Genomic DNA, 25,993 nt, shown 5'->3' on the forward strand with positions numbered 1-25,993 from the left:
AACATCAAGCACGCTGAAGTCAAGAAAAAGATTGGAGGTGAATAAATCAAGAAAGTGAAGAATAGCTTAAAGTCCAAACTCAATGGAGGAAATATCATGAAGGCAATCAACACCTGGGTAATTCCAGTCATTAGATACACAGCTGGAATAGTCGACTGGACTCAAGCAGAACTAAAAGCAATGGATAGGAAGACCAGAAAAATATATCAGATGGTTGAAGAAGAAAAAATGGCTTTGGAAGAATATCTGAAGGACAATGATGAAGATACACTGAAATTAGTATATCAGGAAGGCTTACTGACTACTGGAAAGACCAAACTGGCCTACAAAAAAGACCAAATGATGGGGGTGCAATTTACAGCCCACTTCTGGCGTGAGTTCATCCGTTCCATCGGGTCATCTAAGGGACTCAGCTTGGCATACCACCCCAGTACCAACGGGGCAGCAGAATGGGCCAACGCGATGGTGGAGCGATTTCTACGGTGCTATGTCTCCTATCAGCAGAATGACTGGGCTGACATTTTACCATTCACAGAAGTGGCATACAATAATGCAGTGCATAGCAGTACTGGTTTTACCCCCTTCCGGGTGGTACATGATCTGGACTTCATTCCGATCCCCGAGTGTTCGCAGCAGGACCCCTCCCCCTGTCAACCCCAGGACTGGATAGCCCACATTAGGGGGGTTTGGGGGGACGTGAAGAGGGCCTTAGTACAAGCGGAGGAGGCCGCAAAGGTGCAGGCAGACAAGAAAAGGACGGTCCAAAAACCTTTTCAGGTGGGGGACATGGTATATTTATCAACCATGTACCTCCGCTTGAGGGTGCCATGCAAAAAGCTGGGACCGAAATACCTAGGGCCATTCCGAATCACAAAGATCATCAACCCAGTAGCCGTTCGGCTACAGCTACCCCGGTTCCTGGGGAAGATACATCCAGTCTTCCATTCCAGCCTGCTGAAATCGGTAGAGGGGACCCCCTTGAGGCCTGTAACAAAAGCCCCGGGGCCCGTTACAGGGGACCATTATGAGGCGCAGGAGATACTGGACTCCCAGCTCTGGCAAGGCCAGTTGCAGTACCTGGTGCGGTGGAAGGGATACCCTATCACAGAGGCCTCATGGGTGGGGGTAGCAAGATGTTCAGGCTCCTCGACTGGTGAGGAGGTTCCACCAACAGCATCCCAGGAAGCCGGGAAGGGGGGGTTAGCTTAACTATCTGCCACAGTGGGTGATTAATCATATGTGTCTCCTTATTTTCCAGGTGGAGCCCTGGTAGAGGGGCCACCTGTCAAGCCCTATGGGCTTGCCATTTCAGGGAAGGAAAAGGGAAGGGAATTCCCCTTTGCCTGGGAATCCCTCTGCCTGACCTCCAAGCAGCTGAGGCTCCTGGCTGCATGCTGACTGCTCTCTCTCTGGCTGCCCAACAGCTGAGGCTCCTGGCTGCATGCTGGACTGCTGGAGACAACGCTGGAGGGGGGAGGCGGAGGCCAGCTATGCCGGTTTTAGGGATGGACACCAGATGCTGGCTAGTTGGATGGGGGGTGGAGCTAAGGGGATTGCCTGTATATAAGGCACTGGGAGCAAGTCATTCCCAGTGCTGACTTTATTTGCTGTTAATTGCCATCAATAAAGACTGGTCAGAACATTCCTGCCTAGCCAGCTACCTTGTTCACCATCATTTATCATTGGTGGAACCAGGGCTGGTAAGGACTCTGACAAACAGAATAGAGGCATGGAAAGACAAAGCACTACATGGCCAGTACATTAAAAAAATAGCTGGGAAAGCAGATAATAACAAGACCTGGCAATGCCTAAGAGCAGGAAAATTGAAGAAAGAGACTGAGGGACTAATTCTGGCTGCACAAGACCAAGCCTTGAGACAAATGCATACAAAGTCAAAATTGAAAAGACAGCAACAGAGAGTAAGTGCTGCCTATGAAATGAAGCTGAAGAAACAGTGGACCACCTGGTAAGCTGCTGCGAGAAGATCGCACAGACTGACTACAAGCAGCGGCATGATAAAGTAGCAACAATGGTGTATTGGAAGATCTGGAAGAAATATCATTTGCCTGTAAGCAAGAACTGGTGGGATCATAAAATAGAGAAAGTCATAGAAAATGATAAAGTTAAACTGCTCTGGAACTTCAGAATTCAAACAGACAAGCACCTGCAACATAACATTCTGGACTTAACAACTGTCGATAAGAAAGACAAAAAAGTCTGGATAATGGACATGGCAGTGCCTGGAGACAGCAGAATAGACGAGAAAGAACTGGAGAAGATAACAAAATACAAAAACCTACAAATAGAAATAGAAAGACTGTGGCAAAGGCAAGCAAGGGTAGTACCAATAGTAATAGGCGCCTTGGGTGCAATCCCAAAACAACTGGAGCACCACTTGAACACCATTGGCATTGACAAATTCACCATTAGTCAATTGCAAAAGGTAGCCTTACTAGCAACTGCTTCCATACTGCGACAATATCTGTAATAATATCAAACATCCACATCTGCCTATCCCAGGTCCTTGGTAAGGACTCGATAGGCAGATAAAAATGCCAAATCCAGTCTGAACATCTGGCTGCCTGTGCGATGATCAATAATAAAAAGTTGGAAGGGACCTTGGAGGTCATCTAGTCCAACCCCTTGCTCAAACAAGAAACCCTATACCATTTCAGACAAATGGCTGTCCAGTCTCTTCTTAAAAACTTCCAATGTTGGAGCATTCACCACTTCTGGAGGCAGGTTGTTCCATTGATTAATTGTTCTAACTGTCAGGAAGTTTCTCCTTAGTTCTAGGTTGCTTCTCTCTTTGGTTAGTTTCCATCTGTTGCTTTTTGTCCTGCCTGCTTTGGAGAATAGCTTGACTCCCTTTTCTTTGTGGCAACGCCTGAGATATTGGAACACTGCTATCACGTCACCCCTCATCCTTCTCTTCATTGAACTAGACATACCCAATTCCACTGTTCTTTATAACAGTGTGAGCAGTTCATTCTCACATTTTATAATAGTCTTGATAAGTGAATTCTACTATACATCTTAATAATAATAATAATAATAATAATAATAATAATAATAATAATAATAATAATGATAATAATGATAATAATAATAATAATAATAATAATAATAATAATAATAATAATAATAATAATAATAAGAAGAAGAAGAAGAAGAAGAAGAAGAAGAAGAAGAAGAAGAAGAAGAAGAAGAAGAAGAAGAAGAAGAAGAAGAAGAAGAAGAAGAAGAAGAAGTTGGAAGGGACCTTGGAGGTCATCTAGTCCAAACCCCTGCTCAGGCAGGAAACCCTATACCATTTCAGACAAATGGCTGGCCAGTCTCTTCTTAAAAACTTCCAGTGTTGGAGCATTCACCACTTCTGGAGGCAGGTTGTTCCACTGGCTAATTGTTTTCACTGTCAGGAAGTTTCTCCTTAGTTCTAGGTTGCTTCTCTCCTTGACTAGTTTCCATCCGTTGCTTCTTGTCCTGCTTTCAGGTGCTTTGGAGAATAGCATCTATTTTATTGATGGATAGTTTTGCCCTAAAACTGAATGTTGCTTGGAATTGCAACAAATAATTATTCTTAGGATGTTATTTCTAAAACCTATTTGGAAAGATAAAGAACATTTTCCTGGTTTAGGATAAAATTTTCTAATTCAGGAAAAGTACACTTCAGCAAGAAGTTTTTTTTTCCTTTTCTTTAGATCAAAAGACTTCTAAACATCTTCCCCCTTTTGGTTTGAAGACTTGGAGGAGCTTCTGCTCAGATTACCAAAAAACTTCTCATTTCACTTCCAGACATTCATTCATTCAGAAGGAAAGTATACCATGAAGTGGCTTTGTTTCTGATATACTGCAATGAACTAATGGCATCATAGAAAAGCCATATCCCACCCAAGGGTTTTCTCTAAAGGTGACCTGGTTTCCTCTATTTGTTAAGGCCTGCTAGTCATGAAGGTGCACTACTGTCTGCAAAAATGCAGCAACAAGCGTGTTACTAGAGCTACAGTACTTCTATTTCATACATAATTCTTTACTCCACTCTGCAAAGTCAATCAGATTCAATCATGTAATGGTACAAAAGGAGACGTCTGGTTCCTAACAGGTATCTGGACATTACAACAGCCTCCAGATAATCAAAATCCATAATTACTAACCTTAGAACCTGTCTCTCCTGGTATTCCTCTTGCTCCATCTGCACCAGGACGACCCTATGGAGGGAAAAAAAGATGTCTGTTTTGGTAGGCGAGGCACATATATCACATTTCAAAAAAACAAAAAACCTCATCACATCCAGTAATTCTAGAAGTATCTTTTTTATCAAAATGACAACTTTAAACCATCAAAACTTACTCTTTTACCAGATTTTCCAGGCAGACCAGGTGGACCTTGAACACCTCGAGGACCCTGAAAGTATATGCATATGTAAGTGCACATGCTACATACACAGGAAGAGAGAGAGAGAGAGAGACTGCTTCTACTACTGGTACACTGCATCAAGGAAATCACAAGGAGATTCTGCTTCATTATAATCTACCTCAATAGCACTTAGATTTATATACCGCTTCACAGTGCTTTACAGCCCTCTCTAAGCAGTTTACAGAGTCAGTCTATTGCCCCCAACAATCTGGGTCCTCATTTTACCAACCTCAGAAGGATGGAAGGCTGAGTCAACCTTGAGCCTTGTGAGACTTGAACTGCTGAACTGCTGGCAGCCGGCAGTCAGCAGAAGTAGCCTGCAGTATTGCATTCTAACCACTGCATCACCACAGCTCTTCTCAAACTAATTAATCCACCTCAAATTAAAGTGTTTAATTGATGTCAACTAAGAGACCAATGAAAATGTATTCATTTCAAGCAAAACAAAGAATAATGGAATTCTTTGTTCTCTCTGATCTTGGTTCTTTGTTGCAGATGTTTCATTATCCAACTAGGTAAGATCAACATTTCTGAAAGCACCAAGAATCCCATCATTCCATTTTGAATTACATCTATTCTCTTCTATTGGAAGAATAACCAGTTTGCAAAATTCTTCCAGTATTTTTATCCACTTGAAAGGGATTAAAAAGAAAGGCTTTTTCATAGGCTTGAACACCCATAAAATACTGTTCTTTAAAGTGTACAAAATAAGTTCTTACTAAGGAGGAAAAAGCAGACACTTCTAAACTGTGGATTAAGAAATCTATCCCATATGGATTGATTAGATCCTACATTGTGTCTCTCCAGATTTGTGTCTCTCTAGGCATAAATCTCTCATTCTCTCTTCTTTCATGGAATCACAGATTTTAAATCAAAGTCTTTGCTGAGTTGTTGACGTTTAATATTTTAAACAAGGTTTCCTTCTTTATATATTCAGCTGTAGCTTTTGAAAGAGTGGACAAGTTTGTCGGATTCATTTTCTATCACATTTACTTTTTTTAAAAAGGACATTAATTCTTGAAGATTTTTTTCAAATGCTAGTAAGTTATTTTTTAGAAAATTAAATCTCCTATATCTGTACTATAAATCACTGTTTCTCAATTTTGTCAACTTTAGGATATGTGAACATCAACTCCCAGAATTCCCTAGTCAGCATGGGTGTCTGGGACTTAAAAGTCCACAGATCTTAAAGTTGTTAAGTTTGAGAAACACTGCTATAAATACTTGATATACTGTTGACTATGTTTCTATAACTCTTCCTATGTGACCAGATGTCTAAGTTGTTTACAATGCATTTTTCTAGTAGGAATGTACAACCTATTTTAACCTTTTTACATCCAGAAAATGTATTCCATGTCTGCAATTATGGAAAAATGTTCTGAGCAAGCAAGAAGATTTGCAAAAATATTATTAGATCCATAAAACAGGAACACAGGGGACAAAATCACAGGCAACACCAAAATACCTGGATCCAATTTGTATTTTTATGGGGGAAAGATGAAAAATAAACTACTAAAAGGTACAAATTAGAATAGTATTCAGTAAGGGAAGGAACATTTGTACGAAGCGGGGGGGGGGACAAAAACATAAATCATTAGTTCTTTGGAAACATAATTTCCATAAACAGGAAATATTATTGTTACCAATACATACCAGGTAAACAAAACAAAACAAATCAAAAGCTTTGTTGGTCTGTTGTGGGGGGGCATTAAAACTGAGTTTATGTTTATCCAACTAAATTATTGTACATACTCAATGTTAGGGCAAAAACAAGAATGAAGAAATACAAAAACAATTAAGTTGGATGCTTGAAGCCATATGGTTTCAAAGTAAGTCCTCACATGTAGGTGGTGGATTGAATGACGTGATGCTGTTGGTATCAGATTATACCTGGATTTAAAGTCAAATTGCCTTATAAAACAATTCTCTCAATTACAGGGACCACTGCAGTAGCATCCTGGGATTAAAACTGAGGGACCCCATTACAAATCCACAATTTGCATTTGTTTCTTTGTTGCTGATAGACTCTTACCTGAGGTCCTGGATCTCCACCGTCACCTTTGATACCGGATTCACCAGGACTTCCCTGCACCCAAGGAAAAACGCCCAAGAGCATACTGTTGTAGTTCAATCTGACTCACATTTTGACACAGAAAAATAAACACTTTTGTATTGCTGATTATGATTCTGTGGTTCATAATTTTATTTATTGCTTTCCAGCCATCATCTTAAATTTAAGATTTACTGTCCGAGAATAAATATCTTTAAAAATGCTGGTCAACCCACTTCTAGTCTCAATAATAAATTGAGGGCATTTCTACATTCATTTTGTCACCAATCTGGGTTCACACCCCTATAATCTCACACTGATAAGCAATTATGGTCAACCTCTATTTTCCATTTGCAGTGCTGGAGCTGTGTAGCTTGCAGGCCATTGTTCACTTTCTTCCAGTTATAAGCGTGTTTCAAGGTTTCTCCACCACACCAACAACACGAGTATGGTACAAGCTGATTTTTGAGTTCTCAAGACTGGTGTAAGGACAATTATGGACCATTGTAAGGATAGCTATGAAGATTTAGAGAATGACAGTGGTGACTCTGTGGAAGAATCCTGACATTATTCAGTTTCACTCCTCTAGACTTCAAGTTAGATACCTGAGAATCCCATCATCCCTGGGAAATTAACAAGAAAGGGAGTGGACAGCATGATACAAAATCCTGTCATCAATATCAAAACAACCCCTCCAACCCTATTGGTGAAAATATGTGCAGCATTTCCTGCCAGGACTGAAGTAATATGATTCTGCATAGCAAAAAAAATATTCCATTTTCCAGGACAGCACCAATGGGAAACTCTCGGTACTGGTAAGAACACTATCCTGTTTGTTCTTCCTTTTTTTAAAAAAAAAGTCTTAGTGAGATTTTCTTCTCTCTTGGAGAAGGCAGATCTCTCTGCCTGCCTGTGTATTTATCTATCATAGGGGACTTTGGCCAGTACACAAATGTTAAAAAATGACAAGGAAAAAGTGAGAACTTTTCCAATACAGTCATATCGCTTGTCTGCAAACTGGCTATTATCTCATTCCAAATATACTGAAAACAGGAGATAAACAATGACAGGAGCAGTAAAATATTAGGATCCTTTTTAGTGACAGATGTTAGACTGGCTCTTCAGAAGCAAGACACCTTCAGACATCAATTACTTATGGCTGTCAGCTCCGTTTGCAGCCATCCTCAAAGTCATTCCGATAACCTGGCAAGGGAGCATTGAATGGGAGCAGAAGGACCAGCTTTATAACTTCCTTTTCTACAAATCACAGAGGCTAGAGTGGGCTAATTGTAGAGTTATCTGGGCCAAAGGATATGAATCAAAACTATGCAGTTGGGGAACAGTTAACCACAATGTTTCATTTTATTCTTCTTATACTTCCCTAGAGAAGGGTAGTACTTTTTTTTCTTGCAGAATTACAGTTGGGAACATAATAAGTGGTCTTTGTATAAAGATCCCTTTGCATTCGCTCCAATTCCTCCCTTCTTATCTGTGCCTCTCCCATTCCTCTTCTCTGTTTTATCTATGACAGGTGCTTTGGCAGGCCTTCCCTGCTTTCACTTTTCATTTATTGGCTTTAAAATATTCTGCTAGTGGATGGTAGCCTGTAAATTAACAAATAACGCTATACTTTCCAGACTAGCTGTGCTGAGCATACACTAAATAAAAAAATAGAGGAACCCAATCCCACATCACCCAGATCCCAGAATTTTTTGGTTGGGGATTTTAAAATGAATTAGATTTGGGGATTTCTAAAACATCCTACTATTGGGACTTTGCTTTGCTTGTAAACAAGAGAATATTACAGGTGCTTACTGTGAGAGCCTTGCAGGCAATTAATTGTTGACATATCCCTTCCACTCACTACTACTACTACTACTACTACTACTACTACTACTGTTACTACTACTTCATTTTGAAAAATAGTTTTCATTTCACTACTGACAGACTCTTGCATGAGAAAATGCAAGAGTTGGTCAAGCAGGATATATTCCAAAATAAGGTATCTCCTCTATTGCAGATCATAACTTTCCACCTATTAAATATTCTACAAACTGACCCACCTCCATTTTCTACATCTTCTTCACTCCAGGAAGAAAAGAATTTTAAGATACCCTTTCTGAAGTCTTGATCAGTAGAAAAATCAGTTGTTTAGAGTGGAACAAGGAGCTTGGGACTAGAGACCGTGAGAAAGATTCTTTGAGGTCCACACTGTAAAGTCTCTACTTGATTTAATCAACAGGGTAAATATTTCCCAACACCACTACTGTCAAAAAGGTCAATACCTTTACAAAGCTTTCTGTCTTTCACAAGTTTGCAAATATATGTTAATTTTGCAGTGAGAGAATTGTAAAAATATTTAGAAGTGGGCTTGTTTTCATGGACAAAACAAAAAAAAAGTTTTGCCTTTTTTTTAATCAAGAAAACTGCAGCACATTTTAAAATATAATTCCCACTACAGCAAGGGGGTCAAATTGGCAGACCACAGGACGGATGAGTCATGCACAGGCCATGCCCCCCCTCCCGGCTCTGCAAAGGCAAAAACCATTGCGATACGTCACAATACATCATGTGGTGCGATTGAGTGTGATACCCGTGCACTACAGAGTTGTCAGATTACTCATATATCTTTGAGGCACCTCCAGCATTGCTTGATGCCATAACAAAACTTTTTTTTGTTAAATACAAAGAATGTAACTCTCTATTTCCTCAGCTATAAACAGCAATGCCCCTACCCAAAGGATTCAGATTTTCATTGTACTAATCCTTCTACCTGCACAGCTGACAAAAACAGGTCACGTTTACAATATATTTTCAGTAGCACATGCCCGGAAGTCTGATGTTTCTTGGCCATGTCAGACAACAGCCATATATTCACCAATTCACCTTTGGGAATTAAGGCAACTGGGACAGTCCAGAACATGTAAAGAATTCTGGGCTAAAGAACAGCTATCATTTTTCTTCCAAAAAGAATGAGGAAGGTTTCTTGGAGAGATTGGAGAATGAGGAAGAAAAGTTAACAGATCGGAAAAAGTTAGCATGTTTGTTGTGTAGAAGTCAGTTTCCCAATAAGGAAGCTCTCTTTAGGCATCAGCAGCTTTCTGATCTCCATAAGCAAAATATGGATATTTACAGGAGATCTAGGCTACCAGAGCAAGAACTTGAAGCCTTGGGGAGGGGGAGGGATTGTTAAAGATAAAATGTATTTTAAAACTTTTCAATAAAAAAAAAGAAAAAAAAAAGAACTTGAAGCCTTGGAAATGTGTGTGTGTGAGAGAGAGAGAGATGAAATACAGATACAGAGGTGGAGAAGGTGGCTCTGTTGACTTCAGCTACCTTCAACTTGAGCAGGATGGTTACAGTCAATACAGATTATCAGCAGTTTTATCAGAATCAAGCAGGAACATTGGACACAGATATGACTACAACTTCTCACAGCCCCTAAGACAACTGTGCTGGTTAGCCTGCTTTTGCAAATCAGGGAAACAGAACACTACATTAGACACTAAATATATCCTTTCATTCTGAATGGCATACTTCCTCTTGACCTTTATGTCTAAGTGTTTTTCTACCTTGGTGTAATTACTGAGGTTCCTCAGGAGACCACTAGGTTTATGCAAAGTCTGTAATCTGGGCTGTAATAAGTATCATTTTATATTGTTGTAAATACCCTTGGATAGCTTGGGAAGAGATAGTAACTGCTTAACTGCAGCATTTAAATGAATCATTTTGATTATCTCTGTCAACAGAGTATCCGTTTCGTAAAATAGGAAACCATCATTAGAGGAAAATTGCCCAGGTAATTTAACAACTGCAGAGCTAGTGTTCTGCTTTTGTCATTTAAACATTTAAAATGCTGGCAAATGTCAAATCTCTATCCAGTGAGTCTATAATATAGAGGTCTGCAATTTTGCTCTGCTTGTTATCCAGACTAGGCAACTGGGACATTCTGTTGGCCATTTTAAACTCCATGCTGAAATCAGAATCTCCAGTATTCTCCTCATTAAATCCTGTATATTAAACTAACTTAAATAATTGAGACGGGAGGGAGGAAATTGAGAAATATGTTAACCATCAAATAAAACATTTATTTAATTTTATCAAGAGAGTCTGTGGCTGGGCCAGAGTATGCTGGATTCCAGTAAAGGACCATATGGAAACTCCGTAGTCTTGCAGCTGAACCTCATTTCAGCCTTGATTATGGGACCACACCCTTTATTGCAACCTAGGGATGGAGGTTAATTTAGGCGTATGCAGAAATGTCCAGTTTTGTCTTTTAGCATTTGGCAACTTCTTAGTATCTGTTGCCTCAGGCAGACATTTCATTCTGCTTAATATAAAGCTGAGCAGCTCAGAGAGTGTATAAACTTCTGTCACATAATTTCAAAATCCCCATAAGTTATGCTCCCCAAATTCATTTGCAAAACACTGAACAACAGAAGAGTGATTTCCAAACAAATTTCAGTGGAAAGCAAATATAAAGGACATCTAAACCATCAGAACAGCCAATAATAATTTTTAAAAGCAAAATACAAACCAACCCATGCACGATTGAAAATCCTAGCTCCATTCACTCATGTAATATTGTTGCATGATTACATTCTATTACACTGCCTAATTTTGTTTTGTACTGTGCTTTCTAGCTTCTAAAAGATTGGCTGTCCCTAAACTTAATGCTAGGGACAGCTCCTGGAGAGATACACTAATAAGTCATTCTTATTAAAATCCCAGCCAATTAAATGGCATTGCAACTGAGATAAATCATTTATGAATCACAACTTTGGATAACCAGTTTTTGCATACCACAGGACCAGGTCTTCCAGTAAGTCCCATTGGACCAGGGGGGCCCCTCATTGCAATCTATAATGTAAACAAAAATAAATATTTAACATGAATCACTTGCTAAAGTACTCATAACCTCCAACAAATATGACAATTGCCATTGATAATTAGCTATTTGCTGAAATGTAAACATTTTTTTTAGCCTTGCTACCTTTTATGAGGAAAGATCGTGAAGCATCATGACTCTGGCATGATACAGATAAAACCCCAAAAGTTAATTTTAGTAGCTCTTGGATTCTATTAAAATAAGAGACAATGTTCATTTTACAAAACTGAGTAAGATATTATTATTATCTGCGTATCATAGCTGTAACACACAATGGTCATAAATCAGGTCACTTATGTGACTGATCCGATTTTACAATCTTTTTTGTGGTGGGGTTGTTAAGCAAACACTGTAGTCTTAAGGGAACATATGGCTAACTATGGGCCAAAAACTGGAAGGATGGATTTTGACAAAACGGCCCACGGGATGCTGAAAACAGCTGTAAACGTGGTCCAATTGCCAAGCACCTGAAGTACAGTCAGGTGACTGTGGCAGGGAAGGCTGATTGTCAGAATTTTGAATCCAGGTTGTAAGTACCCCCCTTTAAGTAGGTTCACTGTAATTTTAAATGGTCACTAAGCTACCAGTCATAAGTCAAGAACTACCTGTGTCAAGTGCTGGGGAAATCAGAAGATTCTGACAGTTCAAATACAAATAAATGAGATTAATTGCTAGCTTAAGCTCTCTGCCAGTATCTTACCAACTAGCGATCAAGGGAAATGCATGGGAGATAAAAGAGGAATTCAAGGTGGGCTGGACTTAGATCTCTTATGGGCACGCAGGGACTCATGACTTATAATGTGTTTGACCCCTCCCTCAGGCTCAGCCCAGTCATCTCCTACAACCTATACTATAGTCAATCTCTGCAGAATTGGTCCTTGTCTGGATTATCTAATGGGGCTGACATTTTCCCACCAATATAGCAGGAGCAGGAAAGGCCAGAGAGCAGACCTCAATGCAGTTTCCACATCTAATCACTTCTGCTGTAGCTCTACCCATTTTCAATTCTGGTTCCACTCATGTCAGAAGGCAGATCACAGCATGTTTTGATGAATGAGAAACAGAGCCCATGAAAAGGGGTGGGCTGGAGGGGCAAGGTTTTCCAACTTCGCTTTGGTCTGCATGCCACTTACCCTGGCTTGCTGAAGAATAGCTTGAGCCTGAGCTTCCTGAGGTGAGATTGCTGGGCCCTTCTCACCACCTCCACTAAAGCGGAACTGTACAGAAGCAAAGAATGTTTTTTTTTATTTTTTTAGTCAAAATGAAAAATTCATTAATTCTATTCACTCATTAATGAAATATTTTCCATTAAAATCTTTAGGAACCTTCCTTTGATGTAGTGGTGTTTTATACAGGTAGTTTTAGGTTGTATAAACTATCACAAATTTTATTTTTTATTTTTAAAAAATTAATCATTACTTAAAAAACAGCATTCCTGCTAGTGACAAAGGTTATCTCCCATTCGGAATGTGTTAACCTTAAACAAAGTAATTTGGGCAAAATTTTATTTATTTATTATTGCATTATACACTGCCCATCTCACTGTTTCAATAAGATTTGAATTGGATCATTTTAATATGGCATCATTCCAAGTTGTAAAGCTACCCATGCTTTTGGTGAGAATTAATGAATCACTGCAGCCCAAGCTTTCTTTGTCTTGCTGCTTAATCTCCAGTTCTGCCTTAAAAATTATCAAGAAGATGTTTTCAATGCAAAAAGTACTGGGAACTGTAGCTCACCACAACTTTGTTGCTTTTAATTAGAGATCCAGCAAACCCAGGTCATTTTTCACATGAAGAAGTCCCTCTTGATAAGGATTTAGGCCTAAGAAATATTAGTTTCCTCTCCTCCATTACTGGTGCAGGAAAGTTAAATTTTAGAACATGTCAGCCCTTCTGGCTGGGCCTGTCTAAATGTTCAACTGGAATTTGGTTCACTCCTAGGTATGTTAACACTACCATCCTCAAGGTCTTATAAGGTCTTATCTTGCTGCGATGAGGACGGCGAGGGCTAACTACTTCGCCGCCCTCATCGCATCCGCAGATAATCGCCCGGCCGCCTTGTTTAGGGTGACTCGCTCCCTTCTTAACCAGGAGATGAGGGAGGATCCCTTACAGGGACGGGCCGAGGAGTTTAGTCATCATCTGACGGACAAAATTGCTCAGATCCGGGCCGGTTTGGACTCTGACTGGGTGGACTCTGACGTGGAGGAATCGGAAGGTCTTGAGCATGTTATCTGGACTGAGTTTGATCCTGTTTCCCCTGATGATGTGGACAGGATCATGGGGAGGCTGAACTCCACCACTTGTTTGTTGGATCCATGCCCCTCCTGGCTGGTTTATGCGGCTCAGGAGGGGACACGAGACTGGTTCCAGGCAGTAATAACTGCTTCTTTGAAGGAGGGTGTCTTCCCCGCTGCCTTGAAGGAGGCAGTGGTGAGACCACTCCTCAAAAAGCCTGCCCTGGACCTGGCTGTTTTAAATAACTATCGTCCAGTCTCCAACCTTCGCTTTTTGGCGAAGGTTGTTGAGAGCGTGGTGGCACAACAGCTTCCTCTGTTCCTGGAGGAAACTGATTATCTGGACCCGTACCAATCGGGTTTCAGGCCCGGGCATAGCACGGAGACGGCACTGGTCGCGCTGGTGAATGATCTCTGGCGGGCTCAGGACAGGGGTTGCTCCTCTGTCCTAGTCCTATTAGATCTCTCAGCGGCTTTCGATACCATTGACCATGGTATCCTACTGCAGCATCTCAGGGGGTTGGGAGTGGGAGGCACCGTTTTACAGTGGTTCTCCTCCTATCTCCTGGGCCGCTCGCAGTCGGTGTTGACGGGAGGGCAAAGATCCACCCCAAGGCCTCTTGCTTGTGGAGTCCCTCAGGGGTCGGTTCTCTCGCCCCTCCTGTTCAACATCTATATGAAGCCGCTGGGCGAGGTCATTCGTGGTTTCGGGGTGGGGTATCATCAGTACGCTGATGATACCCAACTTTTTTTCTCCACCCCGAACCAACCCAGCGATGCCCTTGCCGTGATGTCCCGTTGCCTGGAGGCGGTCCAGGTCTGGATGGGAAGAAACAGGCTTCGTCTCAATCCTGCCAAGACTGAGTGGCTTTGCGTACTGGCATCTCAGGCTAACCAAACTATTCCACCTTTAATGATGGGGGGTGAGGTGTTATCCCTCGTTGATAGGGCTCGCAACATAGGCATCCTCCTGGACTCACGGCTCAATTTTGAAGATCATATACGAACCGTAACCAGGGGAGCTTTTGGCTAGGTTTGCCTGGTGCGCCAGTTGCGACCCTACCTAGACCGAGATGCCCTACGCACAGTCACTCATGTGCTCGTGACCTCCCGTTTAGACTATTGCAATGCCCTCTACATGGGGCTGCCCTTGAGGACCATTCGGAGACTACAACTGGTGCAGAATGCGGCCGCGCGAGTTGTGATGGGGGTCTCCCGATACTCCCATGTAACACCTCTACTCCGTGAGCTGCATTGGCTTCTGGTTGCTCTCCGGGTGAGATTCAAAGTGCTGGTGATGACCTATAAAGCCCTAAATGGCTTGGGTCCTGGATATTTGAGGGAACACCTCCTGCCAGCATCAAGTTCCCTTCATCCAGTGCGCTCGCAGAGGGAGGGTCTTCTCAGGGTGCCGCCGGTAAAAGATTGCCGGCGGATAACACCCAGGGAGAGGGCCTTTTCTGTGGGTGCACCTGCCCTCTGGAACCAGCTGCCCGTGGAGCTCAGGACTGCCCCTGACCTACGCTCATTCCACCGGGACCTGAAGACTTGGCTCTTTGAGCTCTCTGACCCAGGCTGAGAATTTTAACCGGGGTTTTATTTTCAGGGATAATTTAATCTTTTAATTCTCTTTTAACTTTGTATTTTATATTGATGTGATTTTAAAATGCCCTGTAAACCGCCCTGAGTCCTTCGGGAAAGGGCGGTATATAAATCTAATAAAATCTAAATCTAAGGGAAGTTGCTTTTGTATTTAAAGTCACAAACCTAATCACCGATGAACTCAGAAATTTATTTAATTAGTATGTCTCATATGTTCAGGCAATGGACCTATTGAAACCATGTTTTAACACAGATCTGGGCATTTTATGGCCTCTAGGTCATATCCAGTTCTTTGGGCCCTGCCCAGCCTGCATGAGGTCAATTATAAAGAAGAAATCAAAAGTAAATAAGTGTGCCATAGGGGGCAAGAAAAGAAGCAAAGTCAGATCTGGCTCCATGCAGTCACCACAAGCTCCTTCAATCAGCTGGCAGCTGCAGGAAGGATCTAGAACAATTTGCCACAGCCATCTCACCGCAGCCATCTCACCATGGCCATCTCATCACGGCCAACTCACCATGGGACAATTCACAATGGCCAACTTGCCATGGGACAACTTGCCATGGACACCTCCATGCAGGATAACCCAATGTGATAAATGTTATCCACCACTATTTCTTGGACATTATTTCCATTAACAAAAATGGAAATAATGTCGAAGAAACAGCAGTGGATAACATTTAATGCTCGTGAGTTATCCCACATGAAATTTTCTGTGGCAAGTTGCCCCACAGAAAGCTGGCCATGGTGAATTATCCTGCACTGAGTTGGCTGGGATGAGATGATTGGGGTAAGTTGGCCAAGATGAGATGGCTGTAGAGAGATGGCTGCTGTGAGATGGCCATTGTGCGATGGATGGGGCAAATTGTCTCATTCCACACAGGAGGGTGAGGAAAAATTACTTTTCTGCACTTGTGCAGAGCTTGCCCCTCACCTGCAGCAGCCTGAGGAGTTGAGGTGATAGAATCTGAGGATATCAAATTGGGTTACATTGGTTCAGCCTTCTACAACAGTTCTTGTTTCTCATATGGCCCCTTGGGAAAATTGACTGCCCATCCCTGTTTTAATATGAACAATAGAAACAAAGTGTTCTTTCAAAACTTGATATATACACTTGTCTAGAATGGTGGAAGAAATGCAGTTCCATTTTCATTAGGAATGCTCTGTTGTCTGTTATTTCAGGAGTGAGCATCACTTTTGTGGTTCTCCAGCAACCTAAGACTATGCCACTGAAATCTGGCCATTTCCCTCAATTGTGCCCCATTCAAAGGCACAATTTCAGGCCATTGTATAGCTTGGGGTGAAATGTCACTCTGCTCCATCAATAATGTCATCATATCACTGGATATAAGCCCGTTTCAGGAATGAGCTCTTTCACTGGTCACTGCTATTGTCTAACTTCTAAGAGCTTTCCATCAACCTGGACCTAGATGATCTATTGAGAGAAATATTAATAGTTGATCATACTGCATTGAAATTCTTCTTTGTCCCTTGAAAATGTAACATTTATAAAGCAAAGTAAGACTTACTGGTAACATTAACATGGTACCCGGGGGTCCAGGTAAGCCATCAGCCCCTGGAAGACCAGCACGTCCTGGTGGACCCTAAGGTCAAAACAGAGATTCAGGAAATGATATAAACATTATACATTTATTAGACACATATTAAAGCATGTTTAATTACTACAGTTGCAAATTGAAAAGAAGAATGACTGAAATCCCATCTTATGTTCATTTCATCTCATTCCTGTAGTTTATTAATTAAAACTTCCACAGTAGTGTATACATACTTTTGTGCATGTTTCTTTTAATACACACACTGCTGTCCACATTTTCCTCTTCATTTCATATGTGGATTCCAGGAAAATGTATATTTTGTGAGTGCTTTCCCACACATAAGCATGTTTTTGTCTACATTTTGTTCTAATACAGTATATGCATTTTTTGTGTTTCCTTCTTTTAAAATAATGTTTGTTTTGTTTTAAAGTTGTGAAATATATGGCAAAATTTATTAATGTCTGTTCTGGTTCAAATCTGGGTTCAGGAGATGCAAATTAAGAAAGTTTACATTCAAGCATTTCTTACATCTTTATGTTAAAATGCATGCTAATAGATCTCTCAATAGTTACGAATTTACAAGAACAAAACGTACATATGCTTAAGAGCAAAACATCTCACAACAATTATGAATAGCTTCCTAGAAGTTGGCAAATCATTACTACAAACATGTGACTAGTCTCTTTTTTTAATGTTCATGAAGGAAATGTTGAAATGCCTATGCTTTAAGGATACTTTTTAATTCCTCAAATTATTAAACCAGCATTGCAGGTATATGCTAGTGTATAGATTAAAAATTATACTCACACATGTGTAATAAAAGCTTTCCTAATTACTTCAATTGCTATTTACATGCACATACATCATCATATCTTAAATTTATTTCATTGGCGCTGCACACAACATTGTTAGACAGCTCTTCAATCTGATTATAGGTGGTCCTCAATTTACAACCACAAAATTTATGTTGCTAAGTGTAAGTTTTGCCCCGTTTTATGACTTTTCTTGCCTCACTTGTTAAGTGAATCACTGCAGTTGTTAAATTAATAACTTAGCTGTTAAGTGAATCTGGTTCCCCCTTTGACTTTGTTAGTCAGAAGGTTACAAGATGGGATCATATGACACTGGAACACTGCAACCATTATAAATGTGAGTCAGTTGTCAAGCATCCAAATGTAAATCACGTGAACATGGGGATGCTGCAATGGTTGTGTGCAAAATGGTCATAAGTCACTTTTCTCAATGCCCTTGTAACTTCAGTCACTAAGTGAATTGCTGCAAATCAAGGAGACTACCTGTGCACAGTACGGAATTTTGAGAGGAAAATAAACTCAGCTAGGATCTTCTTTGCAAGAATAAGCATCAAATACATACATATACCAGAACAACATACAACTCCTAGAGATACATTCAGAATGCAGAACTATAGTGTGAAACAGCATAGCAAATATGAGGTTAACAGTGATTTATCTCCTGTGCATATTCAACATCTAGGATAAGGTCACCTAGTGCTTATCTCTTCTTTATCTGAAGAGGTTGTAGGAAAAAGATTCCAAGAACTTTCTAAATGTTTAAGCATCGTAAGTTAATACAGCATTCTTTGTTCAGTTTGCACACCATTGGTTTTAGTTGCTGCAAAGCAGGAATTGTCTGAGCTGCCTTGCTTTTGATACTGTTATTTCAGTCCAATTTTACATTTGATAAGGGGGTGGACTCATAAAAACTGTTGCAAAAACATCATTACACATGTGGTTTTATGCCGATAATATCCACAGATCTAGGCAACTCTGCACTTAATGTATCAGTTATTGGAGATCTAAAAAATACAGCAACACAGTTACTGCACACAGAAGACAAAGCAAAGAAGGGACATGATGGGAACAAGACTAGCACAGATTTACCAGGCTAAAAATATTTTTGGTTAATATTTAAAGATTAAGTGGGAAATCAGGAAGGGCAAATGGATTGACCTGTACTAATCCATTGTATCAGAAGACTAAAAACAAGACCTCAGATATCTCTTATCTCAAGAGATGTGAACAGTTATCCTTCAGATGTAATAGCAAGCAAAACAAACAGAAAGAGAAAGCCAACTACACTTCCAGTTCATCCACCTGTTATCACTAAAAGTCACCCAGAAATAACAAGACATCTGCTGGTCCGACTTGTGCAAGCCATTAAAGCTAGATAATGGAGATTGTCTTCTGACTTTCATTTTCACCACCAATAACATTTTCCTTCATCACCTTGAACACAGCCAATAATGTGGACTTGTATTCAGGAGACATGGGGAATCTGAGGCCTTCACGATATCCTATCTCCTCTACTAACTCGATTAGATGACCTTTAGACTCAAGGCCCTCCATATTCTATCTGCACAGCGACAAAAAGGATCTAACATTATCCCAAGAATGTCTAAAACTCTTATTATTTCACATTGGAAGAATGTCAAATTTGACCTGAAATAGATCAACTAAAACTCCTTAATTCATTATCAGAATAGAGATATTTTATTTATATAACAGTTTCGCAAAATACAAGAGTATTCCCGTAAGTTACAGTAAGAGATTACAAAACATTTGTACATTGTTAAGAACTGTTTACATTCCTAGCCATTCAATCTGTACTCTTGGGATGCTCATTTGCAACCCACAGAGACTTACCCTATCACCGGGGTCACCGGGTGGACCAGTGGGGCCTTGCATACCAGAGGGGCCCATAAGACCCTATAAATAAAGACAATATATATCAGTTATTCTAAATAACCTTTTACTACAATGATTAGTAGCAATTTTGATGAAGGACTGGCAAGATATGTAAGCTAATAATGGTTGCCCAACAGGAACAAAAATACACAGCTAGGTAAATAACACCATTTCCAAATGGAACAATCTGTACTCAGTGAAAACTTATGTTATATATGTATGATTCCCTGAAGAAGTCATTATGTCATGGTTCCGATAAATGAGACAGTTCAAACAAATTTCAAGCATTGTTTATCTAAAAAGCCTTAATAATGAAAGGAAGCATCGGCACTCATGGAGGGATGCCAGAATCTGAAATCTCCTCCCCCCAAACCCATTGTAACATACACATTTCCCACCCTTATCTATACATCATAAATCACATTATCCAATTAGTTTTACATATGAAGTTTCACTTCCCATTCTGTACAGCTTTCTTATCTTCTCAAAACATCCGGTTAACTTTTCCCCCCACAGCGAAGCAATTAAAGTAATAGGCTGTCTCTTATATTGTCAGTGCAAAAACATGTCAATGTTTGTTAATAGTATCATTAAAAAGTTAAAGGTTCCCCCGCACATGTGTGCTAGTCGTTTCCAACTCTAGGGGCCGGTGCTCATCTCCGTTTCAAAGCCAAAGAGCCAGCGCTTGTCCGAGGACGTCTCCGTGGTCATGTGGCCGGCATGACTAGACGCCAAAGGCACACAGAACGCTGTTATTTTCTCACCGTAGTGGTCCCTATTTTTCTACTTGCATTTTTACGTGCTTTCGAACTGCTAGGTTGGCAGAAGCTGAGATGAGTAACAGGCACTCTGTTACGCAGCACTCGGGATTCGACCCGCCAATCTGCCGACCTTCTGATCAACAAGCTCAGCGTCCTAACCCACTGAGCCACCGCGTCCCTTATAGTATTATTAAATTTATTTAAATTATATTTAGAAAGCATATAACTTACAGGCGGTCCTGGAGGTCCTGGAGGTCCTTCAATAAGCATTCCCTAAGGAAGGTGAGAAATGTATTGTATATTATGTATTTAATGTATAAATATAAAATATGTACAGTAGCATTATTATAGGAAGTATGAATGGCATAAAATGAACCATAATTTGAAATACTTTTTGTGCTGCATTTTTTTCCTGTGTTTAACTTTGTAATAATCAGTGGTCCAGGAAAGGTTAATTAGGGTTCTTAGGCTTTCTATTTAATATTTGATCTGGTCGGGCTTCATCCTAGTTCTGCCTACTTGTCAGAGTTGCATGTTTGTAATGCAGCTGCCACCATTTAGCTTGCTAGGGGCCACCCTTTGGTTTTTCTACTTAGGGTCAATAGGGCTCCCTAAAATCTCTCTAACTGGGTTGGAAAAATAAAACTTACAACAACTGAGGAATAAGCCCTAGCCCATGGGTCCCCAACCTCTATGGACTGGCACCGGGCCGTGGCATGCCAGAAACGGGTCTGTGCAAACAAGCAAAGCCCCATCCATGGGTTGCAGGCAGTACATGAAGCCATGCCCCTTCCGGTCCACAGAAAAACCTCTCTCCACAGAACTGGTCCCTGGTGTTCAAAAGGTTGGGGACCTCTGCTCTAGGCCACCCAGCTTCAAAGGATGATGCTAGAAGCTATTCCCTCCTGTTGGGAATAGTCTGAAGAAAAATAAAAAAAAGGTTCATTGTCCTCCAAAGTCCAATAAGTACTATAATAATGATTGAAAATAATTAAACAATGATTAATTAATGATTAATTAAGAATAATTAAAGGAGGTCAGTATCAATCACAGAACAAAATAAAAATACCAGATGGAATTCAAGGTAAAACTACAACAATCTATTCAGAAGTCTATAGAAGAACTTCCTGAAGTCTCATTGTTTTGCATGCCCACAGGCCCCAAAACACAGAATATTAGAAAGAGGGAACTCTGAAACCATAGTTTAGTTTTTTAAAACTCTTTTTCCAAAAAGGAAGGAAAACATGAGTGTTATTGGATAGAGCTACAGGCATCCAATCCCCGAGATATAACACTGTCTGTTAACCTTTTCTACCTTATAGTGGTTCCATATCAGGCCATTATTGTCTATATCTATTATTTACCATTAAAAGCTTCAGTCTATTTCAGTATTTGCAAATTTGTCATTGAATTCCCTGCCAATGTTGCATGTGTTATATTTTTTCATACCTCTCTGCTACCCTCTATTCCCCCATATGCTATTGATTTAATGCCAATTTTCTGCTCTTAAGGAGGGATTATTTTTGTATTAAGAGCAGTCTTCCTCAGTTTAGCTTGTTCCAGGTGAATTGTAACTTCAATGCCCCCAAATTCCCAACAAATCTAGATTTGTTGAATGAGCAGTCTGGGTTTGTTGTCCTAAAAGAACTAAAATAAAAAAAATGATTTGGGACTCTGATTTATTTGATTCTAGCCAACTTACTACAGCATTACATTCTAAAGCAAATTCAGAATTATCAGTCTCTGTGGCTGGGGTTCAAAGAGTAAATACAGGTGAGACAGCATAATTGCAGAGCTCCCATAACTGACCTCTTGAGTAACCCTAGGCAATCTGAATTACATGGCAATTAAAAGATCTCTCCAATCCTACTTCATGGAGTGGTTTCTAAATGTCTTGTTGCCTTTTGGTTAAAAAAAGGCTCTAAAAGGAAATTAGTTCTCGCTGCAGATAAAAATATCCATGAAAATCATCACCATGTTAAGTTCAGCCTTTGTTGCAAGTCTGCCAGTAGCCTCACATGCTACTGTATATTTTTGTATATTTTTGATTATATGGTTCCCAAGAAATATTATAAGCTCTGTCTTTTTGAACAGTGGAAGCCAACTGCTTTTTCTTTTTAAATGGGGCAAGGATTTCAAGGGAGGAGGCACAGCCAAATTTTACAGTTTATTTTTCAGATAAATTTAGAGTTTTGTATGCAATATGGGTCACTAACTGAAACAAAGGCTGAGTACCATATTTTCATCCTTATTTTACAAGGAATGCAAAAAAAATCACCATTGCATATTGGCAGTTTGTCACTGATTTTCAGTAGTGTGATCTTGTGGTTACCTCAGACAAGCACTCAATGGATGAGCCAAACTGTTGATGAACTATATTAGAAAGATCTGATTTTTGCATAATACTGGGGAAAGGAAAACTTTTCATATAAAAAAACAAATGAATTGTAGAAGGAAACCTACTATTAAATAATGACACCTGTATTTGTACATACTATAAATTTTTGTTTATAAATGCATCCAGTTCTTAAATCTTTTACAATAGCAACACACTAGCAAATGCAGTAATATAAGTATCAAAGGGAAAACACTTTACTCATATATTATCTTTATTCAAAATAGAAACCTAATCAAATATGTTGGTTTTGCTTCTTAAAAGAAACACATGTAGTAGTTCCATTATAAGCACTACTTTTCAGCATATATCTCACAGAAGTTAAATAAAAACCCTGTCCTTTTTTACTTTTGAAATATTTTATGATATTTCAAAAGTTCTTCATGATTTTACTGTCTTACTAAGGGTATTTGCATTGTCTCCTCATCCTCTTAGAGAAGTATCTTGCATATGGCACAGCAGAAGGGTAAACAGCAACTTGGGAAGACAGACATTCACTGGAATACTTTTTTTCTTACAAAAAAATTCTCTATTATTGATGTGGATTCAATTTTGGATGATATGTTTTTTTATTCCGCCATTATCTAGGCTAGCAGCAATATCTATTACTATGCTCCTCCTAAAGGAGATAGTGAAAATAAATATTGCCAGAAGTGGCAATTTTGACAAAAGATGGAATGGGACATTTTAAAATTGAAAAACAGTGTCAAATTGGAAGAAAACTCCCACAGATCAGGAAAATACAGCATTTATCTTCCACTCACATAAAATTCATTCCCCCCAAAAGATGATTCAGAATAATGATCAAGCCCCTATAATTCTGCTTCCCGCTTTTCCCAGATTTATTTTTGAACAGAAGATAAGGTAGGAGAACAGTAAACAACTGAGAAGCTTGCAACTTGTTTGGAAGCATGGAATGCCTATTTATGGCAAAGAGTGTGGGGGAGTGTAGCAATAGCACTTAGACTTATATATCGCTTCACAGAGCTTGACAGCCCTCTCTAAGCAGTTTACAGAGTTAGCAGATTGCCCCCTACATTCTGGGTCCTCAGAAAGATAGAAGGCTGGGTCAACCTTGAACCCAGTGAGAATCGAACTGCCAAATTGCAGGCAGCCAGCAGGCAGCAGAAGTAGCCTGCAGTACTGCATTCTAACCACTGCCACACCACGGTGAATTGGCATTCTTAAACATACCTTAAAATAATGCAATAATGGAGATCCAAACCTTAAATACAAACCCACTGATTCAAAATCTGATGGCAGTCAAGCAGTTCCTCTCAATGGTCTTTTACAAAAAAACAAAACAAAACAAAACCCTTATTTTGGTAAATGGAGGAGAAGGAGCACTGGGAGTGTTAGACCAAGCTCATTTTAAATACCTACAGTAAATAAAACTTCCAGGGGAAAAAAGAAAGAAAATCTCAAAAGGAAACGAAGAGAGACATATCCAGGTCCAAAGAAAGAACCCGATACATACATAATATTAAGGATCTAAGCATAGTATATAAGTATCATTGTGATGAAGTAACATATTGTACTAAAACTGAGAAGGAGCTATAAATGGTTTAAATGTTTAAATTTAACAATACATTAAAAATTGAACTACTCTTGTGCTAACATGTTTTGGATATACTTTTAGTTTTTTCAAATGTCACTCATTTATTCATTATTTTATATTTTTTTCTGATTTAACATTACTATATTTTTAATTGCATGTCATATCTCCTAGTTGTTATGCTTACTTATATATTTATATTGTATAATATATAAAATTTTATTAGCATTTTATTATATGTATTATATATAAAATAGCATACTCACTGGTTCAATGACAGCTGCTTCTCCTTTCTGTCCTTTTTCTCCATATACATGATGGCCATTCACCTACCAAATCAATGCACAAATATATAAGGGTATAGGTAACAAGAACAACTACAATAGGTCCTTGGGAAGGACTCGATGGGCAGTAAAAAAAGGCCAAATTCAGTCTGATCATCTGGCTGACTGCGCGAAGAACCATAATATTTAATAACATTTAAATAGCTTGTTTCTGAGAACTTTCTGAGATTCTTAGAATTTACTGGTTTTGCATTAGATCTTCACAAAACTGAAAACTGAAGCATGCCATAAGCCTGAACACTTTGATGTGTTCTTAACCTGCAAGTGAATTCCTAAATTCCACGGAAAATTAATATGCTACCTTATATCAATACAAGATTCTATCCATCCTTGACTGCACTGGCAGAAACTCAATCCTATCTGAAGTTGCCTGGAACAGCACTTTGAATATCTGCATATAAAGTATGCAATTTACTTTATTGATCAACAAAGTAGTTCCCCATGTTAATAAACTGATAAACAAAATAGCTTAGCAGAATCCATCCAAATCAACAGCTTTGATGTAAACATCCATTGAATGTGGTCCTTTTCTATGTAGTACCTGTTTGCTAACTTCCTTCATATTAATATTAACGGGGGAGGTGCAGTCTGTACTACAAAGGTCTCTTATGATAACAATATTTTCTCTTTTTAAAAAAAGAATCCTGAAAACTACTTTTCTAAGAGTTAATCTGTGATTTTCAATTTGTGACTATTAACATTTTTGTTCTATAGATTCAAAAAATATTGTGGCAGGCTGGTTGTGTGTGTGTGTGTGTGTGTGTGTGTGTGTGTGTGTGTGCACAGGTTTATGTTTATTTACTGAAGGAGTCATGGGATTAAGCAGTCATAAACACAAATGGTTTATAAATACAAATTGTATATTCAGCCATTTGTGAATGAGAGAGCAGAAGTCTACTCAGAGTCTTACTTATTCACAGGTGGTCCCTCACTTCACAAGCACAACTGTGTCCAAAATTTCCATTGATAAGCAAGGCAGTTGTTAAGTGAATTGTACTCCATTTTATGACCTTTTTTGTCACAGTTTTGTTAAGCAAATCACTGCAACTGTTAAGTGAATCATCCGGTTGTTAAGCTAATCTGGCTCCCCATTGACTTTGCGTGTTGGAAGCCAGCTGGGAAGGTTTATAAATGGTGATCACATGACCACAGGACAGTGCAACTGTCATTAATACGTGCCAGTTGCCAAGTGTCCATATTTTGATCATGAGACCATGGGGAGGCTGCAATAGTTGTAAATGTGAAAAAGGTCAGAAGCTACTTTTTCCAGGGCCATTGTAAGTTTGAATGTTCACTAAACAAGTGGTTGTAAGTCAGGGGGCTATCTGTACAGGGGCAGCTTATAAATCACATGAATTAATCAGATTTATCCTGGTAAAGGCTGTCCCAACCAGGAGGGGATAAAAAAAAAACAACAGGAAAGGATGTACAGTATTCTTATAATGCATGAAATATGAAATTATTGGGATGGTGTACTTAAAATG

At 39.5% G+C, this 25,993-nt stretch overlaps 1 protein-coding gene across 1 annotated transcript in view; it reads right to left on the reverse strand.

Annotated features, from left to right (window-relative positions):
* COL11A1 (collagen type XI alpha 1 chain) overlaps positions 1–25,993 on the reverse strand; it is a gene marked incomplete at its 5' end in the record, with an annotated part of 296,431 nt that overhangs the window by 163,453 nt on the left and 106,985 nt on the right. The window contains 9 exons of the mRNA XM_081322302.1: positions 4,155–4,208; positions 4,351–4,404; positions 6,449–6,502; positions 11,270–11,326; positions 12,488–12,571; positions 16,723–16,797; positions 19,413–19,475; positions 20,447–20,488; positions 24,432–24,494. Coding sequence (XP_081178428.1) covers positions 4,155–4,208; positions 4,351–4,404; positions 6,449–6,502; positions 11,270–11,326; positions 12,488–12,571; positions 16,723–16,797; positions 19,413–19,475; positions 20,447–20,488; positions 24,432–24,494 — 546 coding nt within the window. The remainder of the gene's footprint in view (positions 1–4,154; positions 4,209–4,350; positions 4,405–6,448; positions 6,503–11,269; positions 11,327–12,487; positions 12,572–16,722; positions 16,798–19,412; positions 19,476–20,446; positions 20,489–24,431; positions 24,495–25,993) is intronic.

Source organism: Vipera berus (genome assembly GCF_964194415.1).
Source record: "Vipera berus genome assembly, chromosome: 3".
NCBI lineage: Eukaryota > Metazoa > Chordata > Lepidosauria > Squamata > Viperidae > Vipera > Vipera berus.